We start from the raw sequence: 12,124 nt of genomic DNA, 5'->3' as shown, positions 1-12,124 counted from the left end.
CTCCTTCACTGGCAGGTGGGTTCTTTATCACTAGTGCCACCTGGAAAGCCCAGGAAGAAAGTTTTTCTTGACCAGGAATCAAACCCTAGCCGTGGCAGTGGGAGAGCCGAACCCTAACCACTAGACCATGAGGGGGCGTCAAGGAAATAGTGAACACTACTTAATAAGGAAATGATAGGTCAGGAAGCAACAGTTAGAACTGGCCATGGAACAATAGACTGGTTCTAAATCGGGAAAGGAGTACATCAAAGCTGTATATTGTCACCCTGCTTATTTAACTTATATGCAGAGTACATCATGAGAAATGCTGGACTGGAGGAAGCACAAGCTGGAATCAAGATTGCCAAGAAAAATATCAATAACCTCAGATATGCAGATGACACCACCCTTATGGCAGAAAGTGAAGAAGAACTAAAGAGCTTCTTGATGAAAGTGAAAGAAGGAGTGAAAAAGTTGGCTTAAAGCTCAACATTCAGAAAACTAAGATCATGGCATCTGGTCCCATCACTTCATGGGAAATAGATGGAGAAACAGTGGAAACAGTGAGAGACTTTAATTTTTTGGGCTCCCAAATCACTGCAGATGGTGATTGCAGCCATGAAATTAAAAGATGCTTGCTCCTTGGAAGAAAAGCTATGACCAACCTAGACAGCATATTAAAAAGCAGAGACATTACTTTGCCAACAAAGGTCTGTCTAGTTAAAGCTATGGTTTTTCCAGTAGTCATGTATGGATGTGAGCGTTAGACTATAAAGAAAGCTGAGCTCAGAAGAATTGATGCTTTTGAACTGTGGTGTTGGAGAAGACTCTTGAGAGTCCCTTGGACTTCAAGGAGATCCAACCAGTCTATCCTAAAGGAGATCAGTCCTGAGTGTTCATTGGAAGCACTGATGCTGAAGCTAAAACTCCAATACTTTGGCCACCTGATGTGAAGAGCTGACTCATTTGAAAAGATCCTGATGCTGGGAACAATTGAAAGCAGGAGGAGAAGGGGACGTCAGAGGATGAGATGGTTGGATGGTATCACCGACTCAATGGATATGAGTTTGAGTAAACTTATATGATATGAGTTGCTGATGGACAGGGAGGACATGGGATCACAAAGAGTCGGACTCAACTGAACGACTGAACTGAACCGATACCTAAAAATCTTAAATTAAAATAAGTGTTATTTATAAATTATTTTTTAAACAATGGAACTTAGCCACATGGTGTACAGAAAAGTGATTGGCTAAAAAAAATTTTCAAAAAAGATCTTGAGAATAAAAATTAACTTATTTTTTTTATCTTTACTCCCTGTTTTGTTAAGATCAATGTTAATGAGTAGTCTATTGTCAATCTCTGGCGTCCTCTTCTCAGGCATTGCATAAAATTAAAATATAATATGAACTTACGGTTACTGAGAAGACTCTTGAGAGTCTCTTGGACTGCAAGGAGATCCAACCAGTCAATCCTAAAGGAAATCAGTCCTGAATATTCATTGGAAGGATTGATCCAGAAGCTGAAGCTCCAATACTTTGGCCACCTGATGCGAAGAACTGACTCATTGGAAAAGACTCTGATGCTAAGAAAGATTGAAGGCAGGAGAAAGGGATGACAGAAGATGAGATGGTTGGATGGCATCACCGACTCGATGGACATGAATTTGAGCAAGCTCCAAGAGTCGCAAAGAGTCAGACACGACTGAGCAACTGAACTAAACTGAATGGTTACCAAGAGGATAGGGTTGGAGGAAGAATAAATTGGGAGTTTGGGATTGACATATACACACTTCTATATTTAAAATAGATAACCAAAAACAACAACAAAGTAACTAGTCACTTCATTAGAACTTTGGCCATGGCACAGGTAGAGTATTATGGGGGCAGATGACCATTTTTTTTGCTGAGTCATTCCACAGCAGCTTTGAATTGTAATAGCTGGAAAAGCATAGTCTCTGGTCAACCCAGATACAAACTCACCTGTCAAATCATCATAAACAAGTATTAAAAAAACTAACATGCAGAAGACATTCCAGGCCATTGGGTGAAAGATTGCGGTATGGATGACTTGACATATTTCAGTCTTGGAAAACCCACCATTGTCCTCAAACTGGAGAGGGAAAACCACTCAGAGCAAAGGACCCCCATGTTCCTTGTTACAGCTCCATTACGGTATGAAAATGGCCCAATTTGAAAGTTCCATCATTTCATACTTTTTGGCTTCTTCCCCTTAGATGTCCTGCTAGGCCATTTTCAATCTGTGGATGATTACCTTCCTGTTTTATGATTCTGATTTGTCTTCCTTTTATTTATAAAGTGGCAGATTGAGAGTAAAATATAAAATAATGGCATTTAGGAGGTGAATGATTTTTCCACGGACAATGTTATAAATAGGGCCATGCATTTCCCTTTCAGAAATGAATGAGAAGTATTTCAGTGAGATTCTGAAACATAAATTTAGGGCTATTTGCAAGGCACAAATGACATTCAAGCAGATTGATGCCTGTAATGGGTAACTCGTTCATGTAAAACAGCCCTGAAAGAGATGCTGGTTTATAGGTCTGGACCTTTGATGGGTGTGGCAAGCTTGTTTGGCTTATGACACAGAACAATGAGCTATACAACATTCTCGAGTGTGTGCTCATTCGTGTCCGACTCTTTGTGACCCCATGGACTGTAGCCTGCAAGGCTCCTACCTCCATGGGATTTTCCAGACTAGAATACTGGAGTGGAGTGCCATTTCCTATTCCAGGGGATCTTCCCAACCCAGGATTGAACCCACGTCTTTTGCGTCTCCTGCACTGGCAGGTAGATTCTTTACCACAGTACCATCTGATACATTCATGTATCCATATCCAAAAGGCACCTATATTAAATCAAATGAACAGCATTTTGCCATTCATTATTTATACTTCACTTCATTCCAAAGACTGGAAGAATGGTAAGTAGTTTATGAATGGGGAATATAGGAAAATGGATGCAGACCCCATAGACTGCACAGTGTCCTCGATTCACAATTCAACGTTCAGCTTCCAGGAGAGCAAATATGAATTGATGTCTTTTGCATAGAATTGTCCTATATTCCTATTTCAAATATAAAGTAATCTGAAAATTTTAAATACACAACTATAATTAAAATATTTGTTTTAATGAATATTAACATTGGTACTCTGTTAACTATTATGGTATGAATATGCAACTATAATTGTACTATTTGTTTTATTTAGTATTAACATTGGGGCATCATTTTAAGTATTAATTATAATATTTAAATACACAGCTTGCTTTCTGTATTCTATAGTGTGCCTTCAACAATGTTCCAGAATTTATGATTTGGCTATGATTGGGTGTATGGAGCTAACTTACTAAAGATCAATTTGGACTATTTCTTATTTACCCTTAACTCCTAACTGTCAAATTGGTTTTCTATTTCAATATAATGGGCCTTTTTCAAGTTAGACGTGAGCTCTACCACCTTGGGCTATCACTGCTTTTGTCTGAATTTCACAGAACTTATCTGAAGCAAAATAGTCTCAATGGAGAAAAGACCCAAACTGAAGGATATTAGAACTCTCCATTCTTCCCTCAGCTCCCTATTTTCCTTGACATTTACCCAAATGTCAAGAGTTCTTTCTATTGAGATTCTTCTTATTTTTTCTCATTTTCTTTGCCAGCCATGAAAGCGTTTATTTGACATGTGTAACAATGTACCCATTTCCAATTTAAAAAGATTTAAATGGCAAACACAGGTTTTAAACATGGAGGTAAAGAACAAAAGAGAGAAATTTTTCTCTCCAAATCTATCCTGACCACAAATCTCAACAGTTAGAAAAGAGAATGCTGGTCTGTTGGTTACAATAACTGATAAATCCACACCCCAAAAGCCATTTGATCTGATTCATCCAGTAACTGAACATCCCCAAATGCCAAACCAGGAGCTGGGTCTGTGGATGACATCAGAAAGCTCACAATCCAGGTATGACAATTCTAATACATAAAATGCAGCCCATACTAGCTGTGGTCTGGATGTTTGTGTTCCGCCAAAATTCGAATGCTGAAATCATAACACCCAAAGGTGATGGCATTAGGAGGTGATCAGATTGTGAGGTTGGAGCCCTCATGAATGAGATTTTGAGATTTTGTCATTGTTTGTTGTTTAGTTGCTAAGCCATGTCTGATTCTTCGCAACCCCATGGACTATAGCCTGCCAGGCTTCTCTGTCCATGGGATTTTCCAGACAAGAATACTGGAATGGAGTGCCATTTCCTTCTCTGAGGGATCGTCCCAAACAAGGGATAGAACCCACATCTCCTGTGTCTCCTGAATTGGCAGGTGGATTCTTTACCTCTAGTGCCATCTGGGAAGCCCAAGGATTTAATAGCCATATTTAAACATCCCAGTATAATAGGGATGCTCTAAGGACCATGGCAACCCATTCCAGTAATCTTGCCTGCATTGCAAGTGGATTCTTTTACTGCTGAGCCACCTGGGAAGCCCACAAATGGAATTAGTGCCTTTATCAAAAAAAGACCCCAGAGGACTCCCTTGCCCCTTCCAGCAGGTGAGGATATGGTGGGAAATCTACAACCCAGAAGAGACCCATCATGTGAAGGTTCCAACACCCTGATCTCAGACTACCAGCCTCCAGCACTATGAGCAATAAATTTCTATTTTTTATAAGCCACTCGGTCTGTGGTATTTTATTACAACAGCCCAGACAGATTAAGATAACACTTTAACAGCATGATCTTTAATGCACTGCTTTTTAAAAATATTAGTCAAATACAATATAAACCTGTGCATATGCATCTCCTAAAATCTTTCTATTCCCCACTCTGAAGCCTTTTCTAGAAAGTCATTCTAAATTAATGGAAAGCCCCAAGCTTGGGTTCATGATGTTCTTCAGATGTTCAAATAGTTCAATGTGCCCAGTGAACCAAGAACAGAAAGACCCCAAACAAACTGTGAATGCCTTCCACCTCTGACAACACTTCTGACAGAGCTCTGATAGCAGAAATTAGAATTTTTAAAAATACTGCCGAGAACGTGTTCATCATAAATTCAAGGCACTTTCCATTACAAAAGCCCGTGTTTCCTCTTCATCTTGATCACATTATTCCACTAAACCTCTAATTGTGAGTCATTTATTCAATTTTTCTTTCTAAAAAATATCATACATCTTGCATTCTGTCATTCTTAGAATTCAAGAGAGAAAAACAATGAGACTTCTTAATCCCACAGTGGCCGTTAATGAAATGCAGGATTGGGGAAATCAATCTTAGAGCATTCCATTACCATCATCAGCCCAACAAACACACTTTCTTGCTTCACTGGCCTATTCCTACTTAGGAAATGTTGAACCTCAGACTCAAGTTGTAATTGGAGTCTTTCTAGACCTAATGTCCCCAGTTAGAACATCTATCATTCTATGATCCAGCAAAACCATATGCATCTTGCTGGGTCTTCCTGTATCTCAGCTGCAGGGCCATCCCCAAGTGAGGTTAAAATTGCCTAAGAAGTTGAATTTTCATTTGACCTTTTCTTGCTAAGCCTTTGAGGCCAGTTGCAAAATGCACATTTTATGCAGGTATCCTCGGTATCTGTGCTTAACTGGTCTAAATTATACAGTTCCTTGCAAACCTATTACTCACGCATTGGCATCTGTTTCAGCTTACTATTACATCACAGGAAACACACAACTATGCTAATTTTCACTTCAGACCTGTTTCATCTTACTATTTCTCTCTCCAAAGGATTACCCTGAATGCTGGTTAGATAAACCCTAAACCAGTGTCATATGCAAATTTTAAACCAATGGCTACGTTTGAAAAATAAATTCATGTCTTGTGCATCCTCTCTACCCCTGATCTAAGTGGCATAGCTTCCCCCTTGCAGTCTCTTTCCAAAACAATGCTGTTCACTGTTTGCTTCTTGCTTCAGAGATTTAGTGTATCAGGCAAGTAGCTTCTGATTCAGTGCTAAGAATACACTGTGTGTGTCTGTGCTCAGTCATGTCCAACTCTTTGTGACCCCAAGGACTGTAGCCTTCCAGGCTCCTCTGTCCATGGAATTTTCCAGGTAAGAATACTGGAGCAGTTTACCATTTCCTTCTCCAGGGGATTTTCCCAACCCAGGACTCAAACCTGCTTCTTTTACCTCTCCTGAATTGACAGGAAGGTTCTTTACCACCAGCGCACCTGGGATACACATGAGGGTCTAAAGATTTGCCCTTTAATTCCTCATTGTGTTCAAACCAGACCTGGACAGGTGCGGTTCTTTTGTCGTCCCCAATGTCTGGAAGAGAGAAAGGCCCAGAAACCTGGCACCAAATTGCAACATCCCATCGAAGCCGATGCTAGAAAAGAGACCATGAACAGCAACAAGGAAGGGTCAGGAGACCACTTTCCCAAAGGGGTTTCAAGTCTAATTCACAGCTGTCAAGGATGTATTATACAATGGGGAACACCCCACCGCCTCACAAAAAGTACATGTCATTTTGCAAAGCCACTCTCCAAACGTGTGCCGTTATGTGTTACATTCTTGTTCCTGGCTCTACTAAATCAGTTCTTTTGAAAAGCAACTTAAAAAGACACCTGAATGAGAAAATGGGGCTGACTGTCATTATTGGCGGAACTTATTTCAAATGGTATTATTAGGTCACTAAACAAAGCGAGCCTTTTTCTTCTCCCTGTGTGGGAAATCTGGTGGGGAAAGATGAGAATGCATTTTTTAAACTTCAACCGTGGTGGATAGGATTTCTGATCCAGCAAATGTACCTAAGCCTGCATCTTGATCCCTGCTAAGCGATCTTGCAGCTCATCTCATAGATTGCTCCAGGCACCTCTGGCACACTTTAATACCGAAATGCAAATTAGACACCCCCGCCAACCACCTCCACTCTGTCATGTTGCCCTAAATTTGGACTTTACTTGCCTTGCTACACATGAGCTGCTCTTTTCAATCACATGCTATTTCCCCCATAAAGCATTGTCAAAAGGGAAAAAGAAGATGTTGTGTTGTCCTAAAGTCACCTAGTTTGAAGCAAGCTGCAGGCTCAATCCCCTCATGAAAGGCTGCAAGAACTCAGAGAGCCCGCTCCGGAGAGCATTTAGCCATTGGGGAGCCTCTCCTCCCAGCCCAGCTGTGAACCTCAGAATTTCTAGAGCAGGAGATAAACCTGAACATCTGGAGCAGGAATGAGGTGCCCATCAGACTCAAATAAAACCCAAAGTCGTAGGAAAGTCTGAGAAAATCCACTGCTTTGGCTCTCTGGGGCAATTAGTTACATGGGTAAGTAAATGATCATCTGAAATCCATACCCACCTGAGAGTTATTAAAACCGGAAGCCACATGGAATTCATCTAACTAAAGAAAAGCTTGAGGAGAAGGGAGGGGAGATCCAGTCCTCTACCCAGAAAGGAGCTTCTGTTCAAATTTATTAAACGTTTTAAGTAGATTTAAGTTTGAGTCAAAGGACCAATTCCTGCCCTCCGAGGAGAACACTCCTAAGAAACTGGGAGATGAGCCAGGGAGCTGGTCACCCAGAGGACGGGGCTGCACGTGACCTGAGCAGGGAACCCATGTGGGAGGCAGGAAGGTGAGGGGGGCTGGGGTGAGGCGGGTGGCAGCAAAGGGAGTTCAAGATGTGAGACACTGTGGGAGTTTATCAACATTAAAGGAAAGAGACAGAGTTCTTGGAAGAGCCCCGGCAAGGCATCTGATGGATGCTGGGGGGCAGGGCCATGGCTGCAGAACTGCCCTAATTACAGGTTCAGCAGAAATGAGGTTGTGATCCTAATGATGGGTGAGCTCTGGGATACTTGCTGTCTCCCTGAGGACCCACAGTTAAGTGAACACCGCCAAAGCTGAGGCATTCTAGAAAGCTCCAGATGCTGAGCAAGGAGACTCTGCTGAAGATGGGGTGACAGCCAGAGGGGAGAACCAGCAGGAAGTTCCCCATTCCTGAAGGGTCCCCTTTAGCCAACCTGATCAAACACAGGGAGGCCCCTGGGCTGCACAGGTTTCCAAGCCCCTCTACACGAACCTATTAAGTTGTATATAAAAACCCCACTCCACACAGTTGTTCCTGCTACTCACAAGCAAGGTGAGCTGGTGCAAACAGAGAAGCTTCTGGAATCTCCATTGAGTCTGCAGAAAGCCCCTCATGTGAGCATTCAGGACCAGGAGGCCCAGCTTCTTGGCCTCTCCCTCTACGCTCACCCCCGCCCTCCACCTCTTTCTCCTTCTCTGGCACCCATCGTTCACATGGACCAGGAAATTCCATGTGCCGTTTAGACATCAAGACCCACCCAAGTCCTGACTCTACCCTTCACGAGCTGGTGGCTTTGGGCCAACTGACCTTGACCTGTGCCTCAGTTTCCTCATCTGTCAGTTGGGAATCATAACAGCACTCACTTATTCCCAGATGACGTTAGTGGTGAAGGACCCCCCTGCCAATGCGGGAGACATAAGACCTTCAGTCAGGAAGATCCCCTGGAGGAGAGCACGGCAACCCACTCCAGTATTCTTGCCTGGAGAATCTCATGGACAGAGGAGCCTTGAAGGCTGCAGTCCATAGTGTCACACAGAGTCAGACATGACTGAAGCAACTTAGCCCGCACATGGTAATTCTATTCTAATTCACGGGGTTGTAAGGAAGTTCAAATAAGACAACTAGATACCCTGCTTGGTTCTAGGGATGCTGGGCAAACAGGAGATGCCATGGTGGTCACCCTTGTTGCTTCTGGAATAACCCTGCCTTCCCCTCTTCCATCCATACTTGCCCTCTTCCTTGCCCTTGGCTCCATCCCAAACCCAATTCCTAAATCCCATAACACTTTGTCTACTCTGCCTTCCTGTCATGCTTATATCAAAAGTCACCCATCAGAGAAATGAAAGCAGAAAGGAGGCATTTTATTGCTGAAGTTGTTAATTTTACTGTATATGTATATACATATATATGTAAGTCATTCAGTCATGTCTGACTCTTTGTGACCCCATAGACTGTAGCCCACCAGGCTCCTCTGTCCATGGAATTTTCCAGGCAAGAAATACTGGAGTGGATTGCCATTCCCTTTTCCGGGGGATCTTTCCAACCCAGGGATCAAACCCGGGTCTCCTGCATTGCAGGCGATCCTTTATATCAAAAGTCACCCATTTGACATATGAAAGCAGGAAAGAGGCATTTTATTTTTGAAGTTGTTAATTTTACTGTAGATTTCCAAAAAAGGTTCACCCGTCTGTTAAAAAGAGAAGACAGACAAAATAAAAGATCTAAAAAGTAACGATTTAAGTGCCAACCAAAAGGAAATGAAAATGGATTTGTCTTGGTTACCAAGTGCAAATTAGAGGGTGACGCTATACAACCCCAAATCTGCCTTTTTGTAAAGACAGAGAATATGATCTTTTAAAAAATACAGTGAGCATTCAGTTTGTCCCTCCCCCCAACAAACTCTCTTCTTCGTAAACAGATGCAGCTCAGTGACTTTCAGTTGAAAACTGCAGCCCCTCTTCTCCCAGGGTCTCTCCCATCTTAGACACACACACCCATACACACAGATTTTTCGTGGTTCATTGGACTTGCATTTCTCTCCTGGTTTTACTCTGATTAACCGCAGATGTAGTTTGTACAGGCAAGGTTTCCACAGGACCATACAATGCAATCCTCCCCTTGCTTCTCTTCCAAGGCTGACTTTCACCAGATGGCCAGCCTGCTCACATTCTGAAAGGTACCCACCAAGGAAGACATGTGAAGACCCACACACCACAAGAGGACAAATCTTTGCAAGAGACTAAAAACACTCACTCAGCCTTCTCTCCTGAGGTCTAAATCCCAAAGCACTTTCCAACTCACAATTCAATCAGAAGCAAACAATGAATCCCTTTCATTTTGAATTTGTAAAAGTTGCAACTTAACCAATTTTTGCACTTGCCATGCAAACCCAGATAGGGACAGAGTCAGTCTTCCAGGTAAATAGCTCCAGGGTCGACGTGCTCTCACCACTTGGAAGCCCTTCACATTTTCTGAGTGTAACTTTGCCCCGTCTCACCCACAGGTTTCCCTCCCAGAGTGGAAGATGCACTCACCTCACTCATGATGCTGTAACAACAGGCAGCTCCGTATCCCCACCGGCCACACAGAGAGCACTGCTCAGGGCTCGCTGCTCCCCGCTCTGGCTTTTTTCTTAAAAAGGGCTGCCTGGTGGCATCATGCTTCCTCTGAGCCAATGAGATTCATTCACCTGTCTGAACGCCTGGCAGATATCTGAGAGCTCCCAGGGCCACCTAGTGGAGCAAAGGAGAAAGGCAGGCTGGCTCAGGGCTCCAAGCCCCGCCAGGGAGGGAAAGAAAGGACAGATGACAAGATAGTCCAAGTAGGAAGCACAGAGATCATCACAGATTTGTCACTCTTCATAATTCCAAGGGGTACGGGATTTAGACACGTGGAAAATACACTTTCAATGTCAGCAAGCAGAAGGTTTGTTTTTGGAAGGAAGAGCAGTTCTGAAAATCCTGATGCTAGCCACTCAGCAACCCCCAGGTTTACTTGGGAGGCACCTGCCCTTCGTAGCACAATCTCAGCTTTCAGAGTTGAGCATTTTCTGCTCCTCCTTCTCCAACCCCAAATCTTCCAGCCTGCCTGCACCCCAGGTACTCATCTCTGATGAAAGGATGTGAGCAGTTGGGGTCATGGACTTGGAGAGTCACACTGTGACTCCTCAGAGGAGAGCATTCCCCTAGGGAGTAGGTGTGGGTGTGATAGCCTCACCAGTGCTGGAGAAGACTTGGCTTTGACCCTGGAATCTGACCATCCAGCCTGGTAGTGAAGATCCTTTTGCCCAGGTCTGGACTGCTAAGCTGAAACTCCAATACTTTGGCCACCTGATGCGAAGAACTGACTCCTTGGAAAAGACCCTGATGCTGTGAAAGAGCGAAGGCAGGAGGAGAAGGGGACAATAGAGGATGAGATGGTTGGATGGCATCACTGACTCAGTGGACATGAGTTTGAACAAACTCCGGGAGTTGGTGATGGACAAGGAAGCCTGGTATGCTGCAGACCATTGGGTCGCCAAGAGTCGGACAAGACTGAGCAACTGAAATGAACTGGACTGCTAAGACCCTGAGCAGCATCTGCGTGGGCCCTTGACTTTGACAAGGCAGATGTTACAGAATGGAATGCAGCTGATTCTCAGATCTAAGATAATGTGGCTGCCTGTCTCCTTGGTCCATCACTAGTCAGGACACCTGCCTGCAACTTGCTGGCTTCAATTTTGTCCAAATTCAAGTAGGAGCCTCAGCACACTAACAAGAATGCCTTCTCATGGCAAATACTTCAAAAAATAAGAGTAACTCCTCACATGGAAAGGACCCACCAGATATGCAAACATATCCAAGTGATGGCTACCAAACAGCTGGTGTAGACAAATAAATGAGGACCTGGGTACCACAGTATGATCCTCAGATGTTCCATGGGCTTCACCTGTCATCTGGAGCACAGACACTCCATCCACAGTCGCTCATAGAATTGATGTTAATCAGAGCCCTGTTTCTGACTCTCCTCCATTGGTTTCCATCCAGCCATCACCCCAGCAGCCTCTGCCTCCAACATCCTCCTCCACAGCCCCTCCCTCTCTCACCTGACACCCCAGAGGGCTTTCATGCTACCTCTATGCCCTCCTTCTCCAGGCTTTCTTTTCCCAGCAGGAACCCCTTCCTCTCCACCCCAACAATCATGTAAACCCTAATCCTCTCCAAGTTCTTTCCTGGTCATCCTTACTCACTGCCTGGGGATAACCCACAGTGACTGCTTGGGGGTGAGGTCCCACCAACTCTGCCTCACAACCACCCTGAAATGCAGATACCCTAGGGGGACCTGGGAATAGTTGGGTGACCTACTGTTTGAATCCCCACAAGCTGGATCCATAGAAGCTACTTTCTGAGTTTGGTGAAGGAAGTAAGAACCGGTAACTGCAGGGCAGGTGCAAGATTTAAGGAGGCACTCACGATCAGGTTCCTGCAAATGCCAGCGCTGCACTTGCTCACACCTGAAGGCTAGTGCCTCCTTAAATTGTGTGCCCTGGGCACCAGGATTGGGCCACTTTGGTCCTGGCCCTGCTGGCAGCTCCCCAGTTCCCAAGGGGAGG

At 44.0% G+C, this 12,124-nt stretch overlaps 1 protein-coding gene across 1 annotated transcript in view; it reads right to left on the bottom strand.

The window, feature by feature from the left end:
- The window catches only part of PCP4 (Purkinje cell protein 4), a 122,047-nt gene that overhangs the window by 55,840 nt on the left and 54,083 nt on the right, over nt 1–12,124 (bottom strand). Inside the window, exon 2 of the mRNA XM_081574157.1 lies at nt 10,068–10,265. Coding sequence (XP_081430283.1) covers nt 10,068–10,076 — 9 coding nt within the window. The 5' untranslated portion in view covers nt 10,077–10,265. The remainder of the gene's footprint in view (nt 1–10,067; nt 10,266–12,124) is intronic.

The sequence above is a fragment of the Giraffa tippelskirchi genome, chromosome 2, assembly GCF_054371585.1.
Source record: "Giraffa tippelskirchi isolate mGirTip1 chromosome 2, T2T-mGirTip1v1.2.pri, whole genome shotgun sequence".
NCBI classification, from domain to species: Eukaryota; Metazoa; Chordata; class Mammalia; order Artiodactyla; family Giraffidae; genus Giraffa; species Giraffa tippelskirchi.
Note: the sequence above shows the minus strand (reverse complement) of the source record. Positions and strands in the feature narration are given on the sequence as shown.